At 47.1% G+C, this 21,824-nt stretch overlaps 2 protein-coding genes across 5 annotated transcripts in view; one reads left to right on the top strand and one right to left on the bottom strand.

Annotated features, from left to right (window-relative positions):
* Positions 1 to 1,486, top strand: part of GSK3B (glycogen synthase kinase 3 beta) — a 172,657-nt gene extending 171,171 nt beyond the window's left edge. For all 4 annotated transcript variants that reach the window (XM_006905540.3, XM_015595989.2, XM_015595982.2 and 1 more), the window contains one exon: positions 782 to 1,486. In XM_006905540.3, the coding sequence (XP_006905602.1) occupies positions 782 to 849 (68 nt within the window). In that variant the 3' untranslated portion in view covers positions 850 to 1,486. The remainder of the gene's footprint in view (positions 1 to 781) is intronic.
* Positions 1,487 to 9,551: 8,065 nt separating this feature from the next.
* On the bottom strand, positions 9,552 to 21,613 carry NR1I2 (nuclear receptor subfamily 1 group I member 2). Its single transcript, XM_006905588.2, has 8 exons — positions 21,397 to 21,613; positions 18,211 to 18,344; positions 16,695 to 16,882; positions 15,514 to 15,788; positions 11,813 to 11,955; positions 11,494 to 11,610; positions 11,040 to 11,145; positions 9,552 to 9,696 (listed from the first exon to the last, which is right to left on the bottom strand). The coding sequence occupies exons 1-8, from the start codon at positions 21,558 to 21,560 to the stop codon at positions 9,552 to 9,554; spliced, it is 1,272 nt and encodes a 423-aa protein (XP_006905650.2). The 5' UTR covers positions 21,561 to 21,613.
* Positions 21,614 to 21,824: the final 211 nt, after the last annotated feature.

Below are 21,824 nucleotides of genomic sequence, written 5' to 3'. Positions count from 1 at the left end.
TAGGCTAGCCACTGGAATAGCAGCCCGTTGCCTACCTGAGATGGAGAGCCAGTCCAGACACAAGTAAATGCCCATTTAAATGTTAATGGATACTGTGAAATAATAATGGCCCTTTTAAAGAGGCGAGAGTTAAAGTTATACGTATTTCCAAAGGATTAGGCAGAGTAAGCTCAGTGCCAAAATATTTGACTGCAAGATGCTTTATTAGGTTAAATAAGTGACTTGGTACTACAGTGCCTATGTCTTTTTTGCTAATTGTCTATCTTCCATTTCTATGAATAATGAAGAGGGACTGTACTTAGCAAGCATGTAGCTGAGTTTGATTTACACATAGTACTGCCTGTCAGCACTGACCCATATTAACTTTCATTGACTCCACCGATTTCACTCACTTAGGCAGATAGCATATTGTAACGTGGTTCAGAATTTTTAGCAGATTTTTCCAGCTCTGCATTTTCAAGTGAGCTAGACTCCAACTGAGTATTCATACACTCCTAATCCCAATGGCAACAAGAGCTTTGACAGAAATGGTCTCTGGCTACCTGAGTCTGTAACTTATTTAAAGACGCTATCATCCTGCACCAAGACTAGGCCAAGGCATAGATTTAGCTCTAAGCAGGAAAAAAAGTCAGATTTCATAGTGTTGGCCATATTTAAAACAACATTCCAGATACAGCCTGGAGGACCACACAGCTCACAGTCTACAGTCGAGGCAGTATGCTTTTCTCTCTGGGGTGTTATAGCATTGCTTATGCCCTCTCTTGGGACTTCTAATTTGCAGATGCTAATGCTGGAGACCGTGGACAGACCAATAATGCCGCTTCTGCATCAGCTTCCAACTCCACCTGAACAGTCCCGAGCAGCCAGCTGCACAGGAAGAACCACCAGTTACTTGAGTGTCACTCAGCAACACTGGTCACGTTTGGAAAGAAAATTAAAAAGAGAAAAAACCTGTTCATTTTAGTGTTCAATTTTTTTATTATTGTTGTTGTTCTTATTTAACCTTGTAAAATATCTATAAATACAAACCAATTTCATTGTATTCTCACTTTGAGGGAGATCCAGGGGGTGGGAGGGGATGTGGGGAGGGGGAAATCGGAGCACTAGAACACACAATCTCTCTCCCACGACAATCTTTTTATCAAAAGTCTGCTGTTGTATACTTTAAAAACAGGACTCCTGCCTCATGCCCCTTCCAAAAAAAGACAAAAACTTTGTTCTGTGCTGAAGTTTTTTTGAACTTTGTTTCTTTTAAAGTCAAGTGTAAGACTTTGGTATAGTACACAGCTTGAAATTGGTTGGGAGCTTCGCAGGTGTAACTCAATGGGGACGTAAATGTCACTTGTAAAATTAATCCATATCCTCGGGTATTCGAAGACTTGCCTTTGGCATGTTGGTGGCAGGTGTGGCAGACAAAAAAGGAAATGTATCATTTGTAACCCTGGGATGTCAATAAAGTTTGAAACTGTAAGGGGAAGATTCTTAATTGGTTCGTTAAGATTTTGTTTTGCTGTTAATCAGTGCTAGTGGTGGAGAAAGTCTTGTAGGAGGCTGTCAAAGTAGGAACATGCGTGCTCTGCAGGTGGGTCTTTGCCTGACAAAGGGTTCTCCACAAATTGTAGTACAGTTTTAAACTGGTGACCTAGGAGAAGACTGTGAAAAGGGCCACTCTGGCTGCAGAGGTCAGAAGCCGGTGAACCTGGAGGAAGGGGACAGACAGGCCAGGGGTAGATCTCACCACTGTGAATAAATTAGTCCAGATTTTTTTCAAAAGTTGCTTCCCTTGGACAGATACACTTGAGAGAGGACTTTATAGTTAAATAATGTGAACTGTAACAGTCTACTGGTTTATTTTTCATATTTTTTAATTGCAGATTGAGCTTACAGAAATTGCCACATTCTGCACATAGTTCTAATTTTAAATCCAAATCTAGAATCTGTATTTAATTTCAGCTTTCTTTTAACCTCATGCTTTTTAAATTTTATTTATTGATGCATGTCAGATAGGCCATTATGATTTTAGATGGTAGGACTATTAAAAACTGCACATCAAAATGATATAAACAGTCACTTGTACCTGCTGACTATAGGAAAGTTGATTATATAAATGTGTGTATATATGTTATATATACATAGATCCAATTCTGCCTTTTGTTTTTGTTCACAGTATCAAAATTGAGTGGTTGAAGCGTGAGGAAAAGGATGTTTTCCCCCACACCCATTAAGAGTTTTTATTTCTGTTTTCTTTGTGTATCAGTGAATGGTGTAAGAATCAGTCTCTGTTTTTTGAAGAAAAAGCAATATTCCTTGGAAAGCAAGGAGAGTTGAAGGATTATGTTTGCAGTGAGGAAATAGATTTTCACAACTAGTTTGTTTTTATACTTTTAAGGTTGACATCTTCGTGGGCCTTATATACTCTAAAACAAACCTTAGTCACCTTGGTGCTTATGGGCCGTCACTTGACCTATGAATCTTTAAGGCACAATCAGTTGTACTTAACATTTAAAGATCACTTGAGTGATGGCAGCCTTTCCCTCCTACCCGCTCCTTCTCCACACATCTTCCAAGGTTAGCTGAAAACTGCAGGGCTGCAGAGCTGAGCCCTAATTGTGTGTAACCTCCCTTCACCCTGCTCATTGCCACTTTACGTCATGTTAGGGGTCTCACCCTTCAGGTGATTTGGAAGTGGAATCGCTTGGCAGCCCTCATGCAGGTCCCAGCACCCTGTACTGCTTCTTAACCAAGTGTGTGTGACTCTCCACGAGAGTCCTACTGCCTGCTGAAGTGAACCAATACCCAGAAAGGCAACTGTGAGCCATTGTAGTTTTCACTCACTGTTTTGCTGAGCTCTTAGGCCACAAAAGGGGGTTTCTCAAACCTCTGGTTATATCAGAGTTCATGAGAAAGGAAAGATAAACCAAATCAAACAAACTGAATTTTATTTTTCATAATGAGCTTCTGAGAGCTAATTAAGATCGAAAGAAGTCTGAGTCAAAGTATTTGGCAGCATAATTCCTAAAAGGAGTGGCTTTGATAGACCATTTTCAGGAAGGTTTTATAGAGAAGCTGAACAACAGGTCTATGACAGAAAAAGACCTGCTTTCAGACCAAACTGCCCAGCCAAACGTCTGAACACAGACACTACTCTGGACTTGCTAGAGTCCATGAAAATCTGTCGTTGTTTCAAAAAACACTTTCCCCCCAATAAATGGGGTAAGAGAAGAGAGAGAAGTCAGATGCTAGTCTCTCATTTTATTGTGCGTGTGTGAGGGCTGAGGTGCGTGAATTTTCTTTCTCAAGGATCATGGTGGGATCACAGAACTCTTTTATACAAGTGAGATCCAGGTCTCTGAATATCTTTTGTAAATAATAATAATAATAATAATAATAAAAAGCTCCTCACCAAATTCAAGCTTGTACATTATCTTTTCTTTCAATGTTTTTAAGTTTTATTGTTTTGTATGTAAATATGTGGACCCAGGAACTGTTATTAATGAGCAAAAAGTTACTGTTCAGGGCAGCGATTCTGTTTAATAATCAGACAAAATGTAGACGAGCTTTTTAAAGCCATATAGTTTTAACTCTGTACAGTAGGTACCGGCCTGTATTATTGTAACAATAACTCTAGCAATGTATAGTGTATCTATATAGTTTGGAGTGCCTTCGCTTCCATGCGTTTGGTTATTTTTTGGTTTTTTTGTTTGTTTGTTTTTTGGGTTTTTTTTTTTTTTTGGTTTTTTTTTTGCTTTTCATTTTTAAAATTTGAATTGGTTTCTCTGTCCATGTCTCCCTGTCCCACCCCTTCCCTTTGAAGTAATAGCTCAGTCATAACACAGTGTCTGTGCCCCTTCACAGTGAATTTCAGTGACACGTGCTCAGGAGTGGAAAGAGGAAACCATGTTCATAATCTCATTTCATTCAAGCCCTGCCTTTGTTTTGGTTCTGAACGTCTGTTTCCTCCTCAGTAGCAGTGACCGGTTTCATTTCATACTTAGGCCATCTGGGGACTTAGTATAGTGCCAGGGAGCCCTAGAGCTGGAGGATATCAATAGATTAGATTTTGCTCGTCTCTTCCCCACACCCTAATCATGAGTCTTAAAAACAGCAGAGTCCACACTCATTCTCCTTAACTCCTTCCCTCACAAATGAATGAGAAAGAGAATTGGTTTTTATAAATTAAAATTTCTTAATAGTATCAGGTTTTGATCATCGGTAACCTCAAACGCTGTAGCACGACTACTCGCAGTTACTGCTCGGAGTGCTTCCGTGCCGAGAGGACTGTTTTAGCAAGGGAGCTCTTAGCCCATTCCCGCCCTCCTGCCACTTCTACCCCTGTTCAATGAGATGTCATTTAAATGTCTTTTTTCAAAAATCAGTTTAATTCTTCGTGCCCATCAAGAAAGCCTTTTTTGAAAGAAAAAAAAAATCAAAATTATTTGTTTTGCCTCCAAGTATTCCATACAGGATGTCTTTGAGTAGAAGGAAAAACAAACTTTACCAAACCAAAGGTTGCTATTTTTGAAACATCGTGTGTTCATTCCAGCAAGGCAGAAGACTGCACCTTCTTTCCAGTGACGTGTCATTTTTTTAAATCCTCTTAATTTTTAGATACATATTTTTGGTTTGTGTTTTAACAAAGCCTGCCTAACCAGTCATCTTGTCTGCACCAATGCAAAGGTTTCTGAGAGGACTATTGTATTCTCTATCCCTGTGGATATAAAGACACTGGCATTTCGTTTCTTCTTTTCCTTTTTTAAGGGATTTAACTTTGGACTCTTCCAAAGGAGGTTTGGCCAGTGCCAGATCCCCAGGAGTTTGGGGGTTTTTCTTTGTTTTAAACCAAAATTGTATCTGATTCCTGTTGTTCATGTTAGCGATCATCTAATCACAGAGCCAAACAGTTTCTCCCCTATATAGAAAAATAAACTAAGCATGCTTTACAATAAAATCCGTCTTTTCTGGTAGAAAACCTGAGCCACTGAAAAAGAGAACTAGAAGCAGAGTCGAGTCCCGGACTAAGGTCTACCTACGTTCGAGAGGCTTTGAAAGTAATCCTTGGGGTTTGGATTCTTTTCACAAGGGTTATGATGTTTTTATTCAAGTTTGTTGCTCCGTTTTGCACCTCTGCAATAAAAGCAAAATGACAACCAGTACATAAGGGGTTAGCTTCACAAAGTAGACTTCCCTTGTGTTAATTTTTGTTTTTATTTTTTTTCCCTTACTATATCTGTCTACAGGCAGATACAGATAGATGTATGAAAATGTGCTTGCCTGTAAAATTTGCATTTATAAATGTGTTGCCGATGGATCACTTGGGCCTGTACACATACCAATTAGCGTGACCACTTCCATCTTAAAAATAAATCTTATTGCAAACACTTGTGCAAATCTGTCTTGATATAAAGGAAAAGCAAAATCTGTATAACATTATTACTACTTGAATGCCTCTGTGACTGATTTTTTTTTTTTTCATTTTAAATATAAACTTTTTTGTGAAAAGTATGCTCAATGTTTTTTTTCCCTTTCCCCATTCCCTTGTAAATACATTTCGTTCTATGTGACTTGGTTTGGAAATAGTTAACTGGTACTGTAATTTGCATTAAATAAAAAGTAGGTTAGCCTGGAAATGAAATTAAAATTCACAAGTGTGTGGTCTTTATTTCAGTTCCCATCTTTTCTTCACCCTACCTACTTTGCCACTTCAATATGTAGTCACATCACCATCACTGTTCCTCCAATTAGAAACATGGATCTTTGTTATAAAAATCAAGATACGAACATTTTCTCGTTCTTTCAAATGATCTTATTCCATTGTGTAGCCCTGAGAGGTGCAGCTTCAATCTTGGAAACCTTTGGATTTGGTGTAGAGGAAGTTTGCAGACACTGCTTTGAAAAGAAGTCCCTGAAAGGGACAAATTTTAAAAATTAAAAAATTTTAAGTATGAGCTGCTGTCTTTGATTACTGTGTTTATGGTTTGGTGTAGCTGTAATTTCTTTTAATTTCTCATCCCATTAGTAATGGTCTTTGGGAATATCTGTAAAATATATGAACACCACAAACGGTGGGGCTGTACCTCCCAGGTAACCAACACATGTTGTATTTGAGTCTGCTCATTTCCAATACTGGATGATGTATGTAAACATGTAATGTCTCTTAGTGCAAAGAGAAACATTTTTCTTAGGGCTGGCTCTGTCAGGCCTAATCTAAAGGCTAGATATAAAGTCATGTGACTGCTGCTTCAATAAAAAAATTTATATTGGATAAAGTTTGGTCCTCTTTATTTGTTTTGGGAGGGGTTAGCTAGTACTTGTTTACCAGTTGCAGTGACTGAGGGGGGAGGGGATAAAGGCAAACATATAAGTCACTCATGATGGGGGCCTCCTGATGACATTGAAGTGTATTTGGGATTCACTAATAACATTTCCTGCCCTGTTTAAATAGGAATTGAGCAAGACATCCTTTTAACTTAAAATTCTGGAAGACTACATTTTTAATTTCTAAGTTCTTCCAAAAAGCACTGACCAGCCAGTCCTTTGGGATCACATTTCAGGAGAGCAGTGATAGTGAATGCCGTTTTAGGTGTTCTAAACGGGTGGTTAGGAAAGGAAGAGATCAGGTTGCAGATCCTGTTCACAGAAGTTTGTGAAAGGAGGTGAACAAAAGTGATGGGGTGGTCACCCATTTTTCAGGTGTGAGAATATTTCCCTTACTAGAACCTTCAGATTTAGGAGAGCTACGGGTATATCAAGGGAATGTGTCCAGAGAAAAACAAGCTGTTGTGCAGGGATGGCATGATGAGGCCCACAAGTTGTCAGAAGATGGGAAGTAATGGTCCATCAAATGCATGTTTCCTTTTACATTCTCTTTTCTCCAGGAAGGAGAAGCCACCCTGGGCCTTCCCACAAGACTTGTTGATATCAAGGTTTTAGTCAGATCATTCAAGTCTGAGTCAGGTAGGGATCGGCTGCCCAGTAGCTCCAAATAATGGTGGAGCCAGAAGGTAAACAGTAACTTACTCAGGTCTTCTCTCCAGAGCTTTGGAGACTGACTCCATTCTAACCTGACTGAGGCCAAACCCGGAAAAAGAATGATAGCTACAGGGATGCCTAGAAACTGATGCTTAGTTCAGTTCAGAAACTAATGCTCGAAAGCTCAGGGAAGAGAGCAATAGGGAAATTCAAATATTAAAGAGTAGAAAATTTGAACCTGGCTCCTATACACTCGAAATCCACAAAAAGAAGTATACTGTATGACCACTTTGGTACATCTAACCTTGAATCTTAACTACACTTGGACTACACTTTGTTATTATGACATAAAAGTCACATGTACATATCAATTTAGTGTTTGGGGAACTGCCCAGATACTTTTAGAATTAATACCAGGAGATGAGAGTTTACATCCCATCTTAACCTCACCTTGCCTTCACCTTTCTGTAGCCTACACTTAAGAACCATTTCAGGCTCTTGAATGAATAGCACACTCAAAATTATTCCAGTGCACAAAAGGAAATGCATATGATTTATGAACAAAGACTGAATGAAATTTATATGTCCAAATGAGACAATTTCCTAGAGGCAAAAGCTACATTCATTCATTCAATTTGCGGAGAGGAGCTTTTATTTCTCCTCAGTTTCTTTTCTAAAAATGAGTGTGTTCTATATCTCCTTGATGCAGAAGAGGCTGGTAAAGCAGGACGGCATGCAAGGAATAGGTTTGCTTGCTTTGCTGTACAGCGTTGATGATTTCTTATGTTCTCAAAGTTTGGCCTGCTTCTTGTAAAGTGGTAAAATTTTTAGGAACAAGATCTCTTCCTAAAAATTCAGTTAACTTGTAGCTTCATTTGTGTCAAAATATTAGACTTTAAATCAATTACTACATTTTTAATTACAGTATATTAAAATTTTATATGGAACAATCATGAGAAAACCAAGTTAATGCATTTTTTATAAAAATTTAAAACTTTTAAAAATTTTTATTTATTATTTTTATCATAGTGACACTGGTTAATGAAATCCAGTAAGTTTCAGGTATACAATTCAACAGTTAAGTCATACATATTTTGCATTGTATATTCATAAATGCCCACAGATTTCTTTCTGTCATCACATATTTGACCCCTTTTACCCCGTCTATCTCTCCCCTCCCCACATCCTCTAGTAACCAGTAAATGCATTTTTACGTTCTTGCAGCAACCAATCTTCAGATGTATAAAGGGCAATAGTAAAATTAGTAAAAAAAAAGAAAAAAGAAAAAAGTAATAGAAATTTATATATGTGACATTTCTATTTTCCCACTCCCACATGTCTTTTTCTCCCTGGAAAAAAAAGCAAAACAGGGTTTATATCTCTAGCCAAAAGTTAACAACATCCTGTTGCCTTGATTTGACATTAAACCCAGGAACATATTTGCTAAGCCTAGTTCTTAGGTGTGAAATGCCTTATGTAAAATCAGTTAAAATGTAATTGGCAAAAAAAAAAAAATGTTTTCTCTCAAAATGGCTATAAACAAAACAGACACTTTCATACTCTTTAGCTTCGAAAATAGATACGTAAACGGGAACATATGGTACATGCATATCTAGCACATTTATTAACTGCTTGTCAACATAGCCTTGTCACAACACCCCAGTGTTCCAGCCTCAGGAGCAAACCCAACCCCAGTTCAGAAACGGAGCAGACCTATCCCAAGTCACTCACATGTGCACACAGCCAGTTAGTGTCTTCCTCTCGCTGGGGGCCCTGGGTGCATGCAGAACCCCAGCATAGCTTAGCATTCACACAAAGAAATTTCTTAATGTCACTTGTCACTTCTCCTTTTGATCGAAGTTATTTTTGTTTCTGCTTTGTTTTCTTTACTTGAACTATAAATTCTTCAAGGTCGGGATCTATGACTGAGTCAGTGTGTATAGACCACAGAACAGGCAGCATATTGTTGATACTTAACAATGTGTTAAATGAATGCAGAGACACAGAATGAGGTGCCCAGAAGGAAGGAAGAATGGACACACAGAGTGGTCAGAACAAGCTTCTGACATTTGCTATAGGCTTTCTGGCTTCTCTCTAGAATACTCCCACAGACACCAATTCACCTGCTGATTAACACAGGCCTGCAACGCACCAAGCAGTTCAGGACAGGAGGCTGCAGGTTAAGAGCGAGTGGGAAGTAGGAGAAAGGAGTACTCCAAGCAACAGCAAAAAGACCCAAGAAGCTAATGAACTTGAGTGTGGGCATCGACTGTCAGATGGTTCAGTCACCCTTTCCCCTCTCCCACCACGACACTGAATCCCAGACCGTAGGGCCTTTTCTAAGAAACAGTGGCCTTGCCTCTTGATGGGCCTGACCTATATAGGCTAGTGCACTCTCCATGTGAGGGTCTCTGGCTTTGCTTTCCACGGACTGCGGCTGGGGGCTGGGAGACCCAGGTCCCCTTCCTGGGGGACACAAGGCAGCATCGTCAGCCCTCCGCAGTGTCCCTCCGTCTAGTCCTGGGAGTGGCGGTCCTGAGAGCTCTGCCCCGCGCAAGCACGACCCAGGGCAGCCGCTCAGCTCAGCGGTCTGAGATGCTGAACAGCTCGCACATGAGTGGGGTAGCAAAGGGGTGGACGTCCTGGATGCGCAGCAGCCGCTGTGTGTGCTGGGCACTGATGCTGCGAAGCTCGGTGAGTGTAGCCATAACCTTCAGGAACAGGAACCTGCAGACCAGCCAGAGGACAGGATGGAGGCTCAGCCCACACTGCCCACTCCCAGCAACCCTGGGACTGCCCTGAAGTGGCACAGGTTTGGTGGTTTTAATCTCAGGACATCTCCGGGCAGCCGAGAGACAAGGCTCGGTTGAGTTCTCTAGTTTCTCTTTTAGTTGCAAGAGAAGGGCAGAAAGCCTGGGGGATTTGAGGTGTGGACCTGCACTCCCCATTCACCGCTCATCCTCTGGGCTTGAGTCCTGTACACAGAGACTTCCTGGGAACACCTAGGCATTGCTGTTGCCAAGTGCATAGGTCAATTGGGAGTTTGGGAGTAGGAATTGCTGTCTTGGCTAACGGCTAGGGGTCAGGACTGAGTAGAGTGTTTGTGGAGGCAGGTACTGTAAGCTGCACTCCCTTCCTGGACCTAGCCCAGGATCTAATGGCCGAGACACACCTTGTGCCTCAGTTTCCCCATGTCTCCTGTCTCCATACAGGGGAGGGCTGAGCAAATGAAGACATGGCCGCGGCAGCATCCTAGGATTCCGGGCTCAAAACTGAAGCAGGCCAAGTAGGGACTCGAGGCTTTGAGTTCACACCAGCACACCCAGTGCTGGCCTTCACCCCTCGTGGCCCAGGCCTGCGGACTGCTGAGGCCCAGTGCAGGGGTGAAAAGCCCTGTCTGGCAAAGCCCCAAGCAGCTTTCCACCTTTTGGTTGTGACCAGAACAAACGAAGGAGCTTCTTGCCCTATTTGCTTGTCTTTGTTCTGGGAGGCAGTTAGGCAGTGCTTGAGAGTGTGGGCGGTGGACTTGGTCAGCCTGGGTCCACCTTCAGATCCTACCTGTCTGGCTGTGGAACCTGAGATGGTTGCTCTGAGCCTCCAGTCCCCTGCGGGATGGTGGCGGCACCCACTCAGTGGGACTGTTTCAGGATTAAAGGTGATTATACATGTGAACTTCTTGGTACCAAGGCTGCCACTTCTCAATAAATGATTGCTATTATAGATTTGTTATCATCATCGCTATCGCTGGTTATTGCTAGAAGACCCTGTAGGAGCCTCACTAGACCACCTGGCTGTTCCCATCCCTTGATGACAGGCGCATGGAAGGCCCTGCAGACTGAGCTGTGCCCAGGGGCCAATGTCCTGGCAGCTGGGCATGGGTTTATCCAGTGTTGGCTGAAGCTCAGGCCGACTGGGCAGGAGGCCTCAGTGCCCCCAAGCACTGGTAATCAGAGGCTGCCCCAGGAGTGGCTCCATTCTGCTTTCCCAGAGAGCCCCAGAATAGGTGGGGGCCCTGGAGGACGGGAAGGCCAGGTCCTCACCCCCACACACCCTCCCTGCTCGCTGCTCACCGATGGGCGGGCTGGGGCCGATTATACTCGATGTAGGCTTTCAGGGCAATGGCGAATCGCTCCTGCAGTTGGTCCACCACACTGCGCTGTACGACACCTGGGCGGTCTGGTGGGAAAGGGAAAGCAGGGTGGTGCCCGCAAGGCCATGGGGACAAAGACAAGCTCCATCCAGCCCAGAGAGGGCAAATTGCGAGGCAACTACCCTCCAAAGCCAGAGATCCCCAAGCAGGGAAATGAGGGGAGCACTAGGAGGGCTGTGCATCACCCCACAGACCCAAGGAGAAATCAGCCCAAGTCCCCATCCTGGCTGTGCAGTAAGTGGGGGTCAAAGCCATCAGCTGGGACCTTCCCTGGGGAAGGCAGAGGAGGGCCTGCTGCCTCCTGCAGCTATATCTGAGGGGCGTGAGCAAGCCTGGGAAGGGGCGAGGCCAAGCAGGATACGTGGGGTCCTCACCTGGGGAGAAAAGGGAGATGGCCTGCATCAGTACATACTCCTCCTTGTGCAGCTGCAGCTTCTTCAGCATGTAGTGGAATTTCAGCACAGGCTCCAGGAGAAGCTGCTGGAAGTCACCTGTGGATGGGTGCAGGACAAAGGGCAGACTTGTCAAGAAGTGGACCTAAAAGCCAGATTTCCCTCATCAAGGCCTTTCTTCCTATCGTCCAGTCTTCTGCCCTACACATCATGGTGTGGCTCCTCTCCTTCCCCACTCCCCACCCCCAAGTTGTGTTTCTCTCCCTCTGCCAGGGCAGGCAGGCAGGCAGCTCTCGGTCACCTTCAGGGTCTTCCAGGCAGTAGGACAGCCGACCACACTCCCAGGTCCCGGTCTCTGCATTGAACACCATGTTGAACCTCAGCTGGCATAGCTCAAACGTGGCCCCCTTCAGCAGGGAGATCTGGTCCTCGATGGGCAAGTCTCTGGAAGCAAGCATGGGAGCAGAGGTCAGCTTCCCAGGAAGCCACCACAGGCCAGCACCCCTCTCCTAATCCAGAAATCAGGGGAGAGGGAGGGAAGAAGCAGCATGGGGAGGGAAGAGGTAGGATGGGCTCCTACTGTGAGGACTGTTGCAGTTGCTTTTGATTGCCTCCGATCTCGCCCCCTCCCAATCCAGTCAAGCACATTACTTCTCCCTGCCACCTTCCTCCAGTCTCCTTCTACCTTCGGGGACTCCCCTGCCAATGGAGCTTGTCAGCCAGGTCCCTTACAGCCTGGCCCCATCTCCTCTAACTCGCGGCACAGCCACTGACCCACAGCCGATGCCGCAGCTCCTGGTCCCTAGCCTCACACTTTTTCCTCACTTGGAATGGTCGCCCCTCTAGCGTCGCTGGAGTAAATCATGTCAGTCCTCAGGCCAGCCTGTCTTTGTGCCTCCTACAGGTCTTCCCAGAGTGCAGAGTCCTACTGCTGCTGCTGCTCTTCAGCATGAGCTCCGTGCAGAGCGGGTACTTGTTTCCTGTGGTCCATTTTGGATTTCGTATGTTTGCGGCTTCTCTCCAGGCAGCAAACTTCTCCCAGTGATACGGGCCCTCACTTGCAAAATTCTTAATCTCTTTAGTAAACTTAGTTAAGTCTTTTCTTCCCCACTTTCTTTGGAGAAAGACCCTTTCCCTGAAACTTAGATCATTATCTTGAAACTGCTGACTCAGGTCCTCTGGCTATTTCTAAGGATGATTGAAACTCAAGATTCTCCTTTGCCCATTATAAGGCAGGAATGGCTTTAGGCCAGAACAGGGCCCTGAGAGTCCCAGAAGGGAGGGGACCTTTAACCCAAGTTTTTTCTTTCTTTTACGAAATATATTAACCAAACCCGTTTTCCTTTACCCACTAGATATATGATTCAAGTAAGAAGTTTGTATCTTCGTTTTTCCTTGTCTAGAGACAGAGGCGGCACTTCGGGGGGATAACCAGGACCCTGTCCTAAGGCAAGTGAGGGACAGAGCTCCATGAAACCCCAATAGGTAGGGACGAGGACGCTCCTCAGCCGGAAGCAGGAAGCAGATACAGAAGAAGAGACCTCCCGTCCCTTGACATCCATACTAATGAAAAGGGGGGTCATGGCTCTTAGAAAAGGGTTAGGCAGGAGAGTTAGATAGGGGGTTTCAGGACCACCTGCAAAGATGCTGGGGTCATCCTATCCTAGAAAGAGTCCACCCTAGTCTGCCCATAATTAAGCAAGCCAGAAGGCATTTTGGGGCTAAAAGTAACACAAGTGAGGAGAGAATTGGGTACTAGTTTCAGCCAGTCACTCACACCTGTGCAGTGAAGCCCCAACGACCTGCAACTCACCTGAGCCTGGTTATACCATCATTATAATATGAGGCACATGCTCGGAAGTTCATTAATAGCATTATAACCAACTGAATTCTGGAAACAAACATGCGCAGAAAGCAAATGATGAATCACTGGGTCCTGTCAATCTTAGTTGTCAATCAAGGAAGCCCACTTCTCTAAGAAAGATAACCACCCACAGCAAATAGGGATAAAAACCCCCAAGGCTGTTCCCAGGCCTTCGAGCCACGCTTCTCTTGCTCAGGCCCGCTTCCGCGTCTGAAAGGGTATCTTCGCTTCTAAGAAAGCTTTTCTTTTCTGCTGTGTTTTGGCGTCTTGCTCAATTCTTTATTTGAGACATCAAGAACCTGGACAATGCATCGAGAGAGGAACTCCAGTCTCCGGTAACACCAGCACTGAGCACAGGCCTAGCCACAGTAGCTGCCTCTAAGATCATGATTAGGTTGACGCTCCTCCTAACCTGAGAGGTCTCTCCTCCTGGCTTTGCTCTCCTTGGAAATTCAGTCCCTTGTTTTCCTCAAACTCCCCTTTTTTAGATCCATGATATTGAGATACGAATGCCATGAAATTGACCTTATCTTCTTGTCTCCCCAGTGTCCAGCCCAGGACCTGAGAGGTAGTGGCTCTGAACTCTAATCTGTGCTTTCAGATCCGGCCTCTCTGATTCACTGCAACCCTATGCAAGTCCTTTAACCTCGGTGAACCTCAGTTTTCTATTTGTAGAATGAAGGTGATAGTAATGTCTGCTTCCTGTGTGGTCATTCTCAAAACTGCAGCCACGAGAAACAGCGAGTACCTCCCCCCCTGGTGTTAAATTTTGGGTCATCAGACGTCAGTAGGGATGACCCAGGTCCCCATGGGTAAGTAGGCCCCTCTCCCCGCTCCCTGGACCTAATTTGCCACAATCTGAATTCTACTTCAGCCTAGGGTCACCCTCACCCCATTACATAAGTCCTGTGGGCCCCTGGAATATAACCTGCCCTCTGCCTGTTGATAAAATCAGGGGCTCCGTATGTGTGTGTGTGGGGGGGGGTGAGTGAGAGAGAGAGAGAGATTGAGATTGAGAGATTGAGAGAGAGAGAGTGAGAGAGAGAGAGAGAGAGAGAGAGAGAGAGAGAGAGAGAGAGAGAGAGAGAGAGAGAGAGAGAGAGAGAGAGAGAGAGAGAGAGAGAGAGAGAGAGAGAGAGAGAGAGAGAGAGAGAGAGAGAGAGAGAGAGAGAGAGAGAGAGAGAGAGAGAGAGAGAGAGAGAGAGAGAGAGAGAGAGAGAGAGAGAGAGAGAGAGAGAGAGAGAGAGAGAGAGAGAGAGAGAGAGAGAGAGAGAGAGAGAGAGAGAGAGAGAGAGAGAGAGAGAGAGAGAGAGAGAGAGAGAGAGAGAGAGAGAGAGAGAGAGAGAGAGAGAGAGAGAGAGAGAGAGAGAGAGATTGAGAGAGAGAGATTGAGATTCAGCTCCACCTGACCAAGCCTGGCAAGGCCAGGTGGCCAAACCCAGGACAGACATGACCAGTGCCACACTGCCATCTCCAGCCCTGAGAGGCTACATATTATGGGTCTGTGTTTGCTATCACACCCTGAGTTCCAGGGTTTCTCTCACTAACCTGTTGTCTCCACACCTTGCTCTGGGCAGTCCCAACCCTTTGATTTCAGGACCGCCCTTCCTCATGGCCTTCTCAGCCTTCTGGTGGCTGACTCCTGGAGACTCAGCATCTGTTCCTGTCTCTCTCCTCCCTCTGGACTTCCTTCCCTTTCCTTCCAATTCCTTCTTTACTCTGGAACTATCAATCTGTGATTCCTGCCCTTTTGGGGCGGAGGCGGGGGGGAATGGGGAACGGAATTACTGTCTGAATGTCCATCGTGTGTGAGCTGGATGCTTTTCAGATGTTTTCTTATTTCATGTGACAGCCTTGCAATGCAGGCATTAATAGCTCCCTTCCAGCGGATGAGGAGGCTGAGCCCAGTCAGGTTCAATGGCAGGCCCACAGTCCCAAAGCTAAGGAGCAATGCAGCAATGGCTTCATTCCCCAACAGCGCCAGGTGCCTGGCGGGCAGGGGGATGTGGTCAGAAGTAAAGGAGGGTTTTAGGGTACCAACAGCCACCAACTTCAGAGAGATCTACTCCAGACCCTTTGAACCTGCTGGTCATTTTCTGCTCCTTTCCACACCCATCCACCCAGCCCCTGTGTCCTACCTGAAGTGGGAGATGACTTTGGCAAAGTTGATGATGCCTTTGAACATGTAGGTTGACATGTCAGCCATGTGCGGCAGCATGGAAAAGATTTCTTTCCCACCGTTGTCAGCTGGGGGTCTGTAGTTCCAGACACTGCCATCTTCCCCCCGCAGCTGCAGAGAGACCTTCACTGAGCACAGGTCTTTCCTAATCTGGCTCCACTGGGTAGCTTCTTCTCCCAACGGAGTCTGCATAGACTGTGGGATCTCACGGCTACTGCTAAGCACCTCCGGCAGCTGGGACAGAGTGGGAGGTGGAGACAGGAGAGGAGAGAAAGCACATATTCTCTCAAACAGGTTCCCACACAGGCCCCAGATGGGCACAGAGCCGCAGCTACAGCCTGAGAGGATACACAAGTGCACGCGCGCGCGCCCACACACGCACACACACACGCACACACACTCACTTCTCTCCGCTCTTCTATCAGGTAGTGCACTTTCTGTATCTGTAAACTGATGGTCCCTCACATCCCTGTCTGGTCAGACATGGGTTTGCTCGCTGCCCCAGGGGAAGGTGAAGGAGCCTCCACCCATGGGTGTGTCCCAAGCATCCCTGACCTTGTGCTTGGGATAATCAGAGAGAAGGGTCTGGGAGCTACAGATGGAAAGAACAGACTTCTGGGGCCACTGACTACCAGTCCTCCGAGCTGGGCAGGTCACCTGAGATACTGTGAGCACGGAGGGGACGGAGGGCACGGGGCCACGTGCGGCTGACAGTGCTGAGATCATTGTTGTTTCTTGGATCTGTTCGCAACTGTCATACCCCCAAGAGGCCCTGACACTGTCCTCATAGAGCCCTAAACGCCAGCAGCCCTGGGGCATTTCCCCTTCTGGAACTCCATTTATGGCTTTGACCCAATTCCTACCTATTGTGGAAGGAGAGAGCAAAATTCTCAAACCTGGGCATGTGTCAGAATCACCTGGCATGGGGAGGTCTTGCCAAAACATAGATGCTGGGCCGACCCTCAGAGTTTCTGATTTGGAGGTCTGGAGTGATGTAAGAATTTGCATTTCTAACAAGTTCCCAGGTGCTGCCGCTGCTGCTGCTACTGGTCCAGGAACCACGCTTTGAGGACCCCGGGGAATGAGATTGGGATTTTAGGGAGCTAGCATATTTGCTGAGCCAACTCTAAAGCCTCATACCCGGAAATCCTTGAAATGGGAGAAGGTGGTGTCAAAGGTTTTCATCTGAGCGTCCATCAGCTCCCTGATCATCGTCCGCTGCTCTTCAGTCAGACTCCTGGCTCCTGGCGGCTGCATCCTAATGCGCGCTCTCCTCTTACTCCTGATCAAGGCCCGCCTCTGCTCCACGGCTGCATCAGACATGATCACTGCACAGACAGCAAGGAGCAGGCTCAGCTTTGAGGAGCTGGGCCACCCTTCTTAAACCCCCTGTAAGGGAAGTGCTGGTGACAAGAAACTCGCCCTTCTCCAGACTCACGAGGACTGTGGGCCCCTCTGGAGAAACACTTGGGTAAAGACAGAGGGGCGACGTGCAGCTGGCACGCCGCCTGAGGCTGTGGGATTCGTGACAACTTTGTGCAACAGAGGGAAGAGCTCGAGCTTCAGAATCAAAAGGTGCTAGGTTTGAGCAACAGTTTTGCCACTACCTAGCGGTGACCTTGAACAAACTCCTTAACCTCTCCAGGAGCATTCAGTTTTCTTCTTTGTAATCGGAGTGACAGTGCTCAGCTCCTACTGCTGTTACAATGAGGCATTGCATGGAAACTGCCTAATATAGTTTCTGCCTATATTATAACAAGGCTCCTCAGAGTCCTCCAAGGTCCCTGTAAAGCTGGGGCTACTGCTTAGCTAGAAGTAATCGGCCCAGCCACTTCTTATGTAGCCTACAGCTTCAGGGCCTCCCATGGATTTCTGGAGCCTATTTTTGTGTGCAGAGTGAAGCTGTGGGGATCCTTGGCGGGGAAGGGCCAGGATAGCTGGTGAAGGCCTCTCTCTCAGCTGGTCTGCAGAGAAGGCGCTCTGCCCACATGCCCAGAGAACTTGTCCCCTGAAAGAGGCTGCCCACTCCGATCGATGGAGAAAAATATGCACTGGAATCTTCCAGTCTTTTCCTGATGAGCTTTAATCTCTGAATGACCTGGGAGCACAATTATACCAAAGCTTGACAGGTAGAATGAGAGCATCCTGTGTCATCTGTCTGCAAACGGGTCCTCTGCAGGACACCAGGCCTGGGACAGCCAATGGGCACTAGCCGCTGGAAGATTGGGGGTCATATCGCACCATGTGTCTCTGGCTTTCCTCTCCCAAATCCACCTCCTCCAATATGGCTAAAGCACATGAAGACAATTATGAAAGGGACAAAAAGAATCACTCAAGAGCAACTGCGGGGAAAGGGACGTAACCCTGGCCAGAGACACCCACCACACCCAGAGCAGAAAAAAGATTCCCTCTACCTGTCTGATCCCCCTGGACAGGCCATGGTGGTGCCAGCCGATGGGCTGCAAGCTCTGCTCCATGTGCCTGCCTGTTGCACAGTGGCGACAAGCTGCCACACAGACCTGTGCACGCGTGCACACACACTCACGGTGTACATCTGCACACGTGCAAAGGCACATCCCCACGGCCCATTCCTACTGAGCTCCAGGCTCACAGTGCACCTGGCCCCACACCCGCCCGAGCACACCCCGCTGCTCACTCTCCTTCTTCATGCCACTCTCCAGGCACTTGCGCAAGCGGCAGGCCTGGCACTGCCGCCGGGTCTTCTGGGTGATCTCACAGTTGCTCTTCCGGAAGGGGCACCTCAGCCGGATGTTGCGCTTCATGGCCCTCCTGTGGGAGAGCAAAGAGCAAAAGGTAGGCCATGGGGAACAGGCCAGGGGTCTGCAGGCCACGCCTCTCCCTCCCAACCTGGGAACAATAGCCACACCCTTCGTGGGCCCTCGTGGGCCCTGCCTTTGCCTCTGCGTTGGGTCAGGTTCATAGGAAAGGTACACAGGGTTGGGGGGTGGTGGTGGAACTAACTCTTCAAGCTACCAAATGGTGTGGGCTTCCCTTGTGGCCTCGGAGTGGCTGGAACAGAGGGGAGGGAGGAAAGCTTTCCTGCAACATTCACACTGTGTTTATGCTTTCAGTAGGCCCCTCTAGCAAGGCTGCAGCTCAAGGACCCAGGCCCAGCTGCTTCCCCACGTCCCTGTCCCCATCCCCCTACCTCTCTGTCCTTGTTCCTGGACAATGCTGGAGAGGACCAGGGCTATGGTTCCATGGAGGTGGCCTCTTCCTAGACTCCTCCTTCTCAGAAGAGGCAGCCGAGGGAACCCTACCCCGGGAGTGTAGGAAACATAAGAAGCCCCCTCCCTTCCCCAGCCTCGCTCTAGACTGGGGAGCCAGGGGCAGCTGGAGGAACAGGTAACTAAGGGGAGGCTTTCTATCTCACTGGCCAGTGGCTTCCCTGTGGGAAAAGTGGCTTCTCCTGATTGGCCTGGTGTGGCAAAGAGGTTCAGAGCCCTGTAATAGTGGAGTGTGTGGGCACTGCAGTCACATGCCCTTGCATGGCTGTGCAAGTAGGGAGACGATAGGCTCAATGCCTTTTAGATACCCCAGCACAACCACTCCCTCCTACAGCCCAGGCATCCTGAACTTCTCGAGAAAGACCCAGCCAGTGAGGCCCTAACTTTATTTCCCCCTTTCTCATAGCTGAATAGAACGGAAAAATTCTTCCTTAGCTCTGGCCTCTGGTTCTGGTCCAACAGTATGGAAAATGAAGGGAAGCTGGTTCAGGAACGTGGGGTCAGACAGGCGTGGCTGCAGACTGGGTCCTGCAGGCTGAACTGGGAGGCTGAGCCTTTCTCTAGGTGACCAGCAAGCTTGAGCTTGGAGGCCTAGGCCTTGAACCAGTGACCAGCCCAGGGAGCAGGTTCTTCACAGGAGCCACTCTCTCCCTTCTGCCTCTCCTCCTGGTCCAGGTAAGAGATCCCTGATCCTACCGTGCATCCACCCAGAAGGGCAGAGGGGGAAGGCGCCCACATTTACTAATGGCATGCTATGGATCAGATGTTCTGCAGAGCTTTGCGAATTTAGTTCTCACAACTCTACAAAATATATCACGTCTGTCTGTCTGGCAACAGATGAGGGAACTGAGTCAAAGATAGAGCAATACCTGTCTTCCAGGTAAATGACAAGCTGAAATTTGAATCAATGTCTGTCTGATGCCAGAATGCAAGCTTTTACCATTACAGTGTGCTGCTTCCCTCTGGGAGCCCCAGGACAGCACCAAACGGAAGGAGAGGGCAGAGGACCCCACTCCCTAAGGCAGTCAACATAGATGCTGCTGGCAGGATCAGATTTGGCTTAGGTGTTCACCTTCTTCCATGTGGCCATGTTGGCATACACCCAGCTCAGAGATATCTGGTGCTCTTTGCCAGTTCAGGAGGAGGCTGGGGCCCAGTTCTAGCTGATGTGAGATGAGGGGGTCTCCTGGGAAAGCCTTCCTTGCTCTTAAAGAGAGGAAGCGATGGGCTTTCTGCCCCCAGGCCGAACACTGTTGTTGCTGCCTGTGGCCCTGGGGAGCAAGCTGAGGTCAGAGCTCTCATGTAGGATGGCAGAAGAGAAAAACGAAAGAACTGAGTTGCTGAATTCAGCAATCCCGAAAAGCCTTCAGATTTCTAGTTATGAGAGCTAACATTTCTTCCTCGCTGGTAAACCCCCATGAGTGGAGTGTTCTGTCACTTGTGACTGAAGGCAGCCTGACAGTCACTGTGTCTGGCCTCTGCTATAATCCACACAACATGGACACTCATTTTCTGCTGGAACACAGGCCTCTTCAGACCTGTCTTAGGCCCACCTAATCCTGTGAGACCTGAGAACGGCTCAAGCTTGACCACGTCAGACCAAAGGTAGGGTTTCTTCACTGGGCTGGGGGGTGGGGGTGGGGGCATGAGGGAATTGGGACGCAGGACATTGAGCTGCTGCAGTGCCTTCCTGGACTGACCCAGGCCTGGAAGTCCTCCTGTGAATTCTGGCCCCTGCCCCACCCCCGCCCACAACATGCTGACTGGCATTCAATCTTCGGGACTGTAGGGTTGGCCCTGGCTCTAGGGTTCATTTCCATTTGCTTGTCCAGCCGCCAGGAAGAACTTTACTAAGGTCCAAGTCAGACTGGCCCTCTGGAGAATGCATGAGGGTCCCAAGCATGGCCCCTGAGGCGGACTGCTCTCGGCACACTCGGCCCTCCCTGAGGACAATGGAGAGCCCTGCCTCACACGCTCCTTCCTCCCCACCCCTCCTTTTCTGGTCAGCTTCTCTCCTTTTGGTCTGAGCCCTGCATTGAGCTTTACTCTTCTCTTTCTTCAGCTGGAAAACATGAACCTTTCTGTCTGGGCCTGTCTTGCTGTGAGATGGGACTTTTCAATCCTTTATTTTTCGAACCTCCCTGTTTGCCTGTTTGTAAGTGAGATTGTTTTGTCATAGTCGTCCTTTATTTTATGCCATTCTTTATTTAACAGCCACTCCCTAGGATGGATTTGGACATCTGCATTTTTTTTTTTTTAACATTTGCATTTTGAACTTTCAAATTCTTTCCTGTTTTACAAACTTATTTTCTATTTTATTCAAGAACACATGGAGAAACAAAGGGGTATCTTAATGGAAGGAGGCCTTTCTTGGGTAGGAAGACAGAAGATGAAGGATTTCTCTGAGATATAAATGGCTTTCTTGAGACTCATTAGGAGGCCTTTGAATGGGCCACTGGCCCACACTATGAACCTGGGAGACAGGTCAAGCTGAGGCCCTGAGACGGTGTCCAGTGGGCTAATGGCAGAATCCATTATATGTGACCCAGTGTGTCAGAGGTGGGTGGTGGGTGAAGGTTAGCAGGTTACTCTACCTGAAAAAGCCCTTGCATCCTTCACATGACATGACGTTGAAGTGATAACCAGTGGCCTTGTCCCCACACACACGGCAGATTTGAGGACTCCCATTTCCCTCCTCTGCATTGACCGTGGGCTTTCCAGGAGCAGTCTGATTGTCCGCAGTACACAAGGTCAGCATGGCTCCAGCTTTCTTCAGGTCTCACCCCCAAGTTTGCTTCCCGGCCTTTGGAACTAGAAGTAAAATAACCACAGGGAATTTAAAGGGCTGGACAGGAATGGGCTGAGGCATTTTGCCATTCACATTTGGTTCTGTGGACCCAAGAGCTGACCTATCATGGAAGATAAATGAGAGTGGGGTCGGAGTTGTTATAAAGAGAGATGTCACCATGCCATTATATATACAATAATAGGGCCCTGGAGTAAAACCTGTGAACAAGAGCGT

The sequence above is a fragment of the Pteropus alecto genome, unplaced genomic scaffold (assembly GCF_000325575.1).
Source record: "Pteropus alecto unplaced genomic scaffold, ASM32557v1 scaffold251, whole genome shotgun sequence".
NCBI lineage: Eukaryota > Metazoa > Chordata > Mammalia > Chiroptera > Pteropodidae > Pteropus > Pteropus alecto.
Note: the sequence above shows the minus strand (reverse complement) of the source record. Positions and strands in the feature narration are given on the sequence as shown.

What these genes read in the sequence shown, in the direction of transcription:
- NR1I2 (XM_006905588.2), bottom strand. Translation starts at nt 21,560, where the DNA reads ATGCTGACCTTGTGTACTGCGGACAATCAGACTGCTCCTGGAAAGCCC. An exon ending in CCCATTTCAAGGATTTCCGG is followed by an intron (nt 15,789 to 16,694) that starts GTATGAGGCTTT and finishes ACTCTGTCCCAG; the next exon opens with CTGCCGGAGGTGCTTAGCAG. An exon ending in CATCTCCCTTTTCTCCCCAG is followed by an intron (nt 11,146 to 11,493) that starts GTGAGGACCCCA and finishes CTTTCCCACCAG; the next exon opens with ACCGCCCAGGTGTCGTACAG.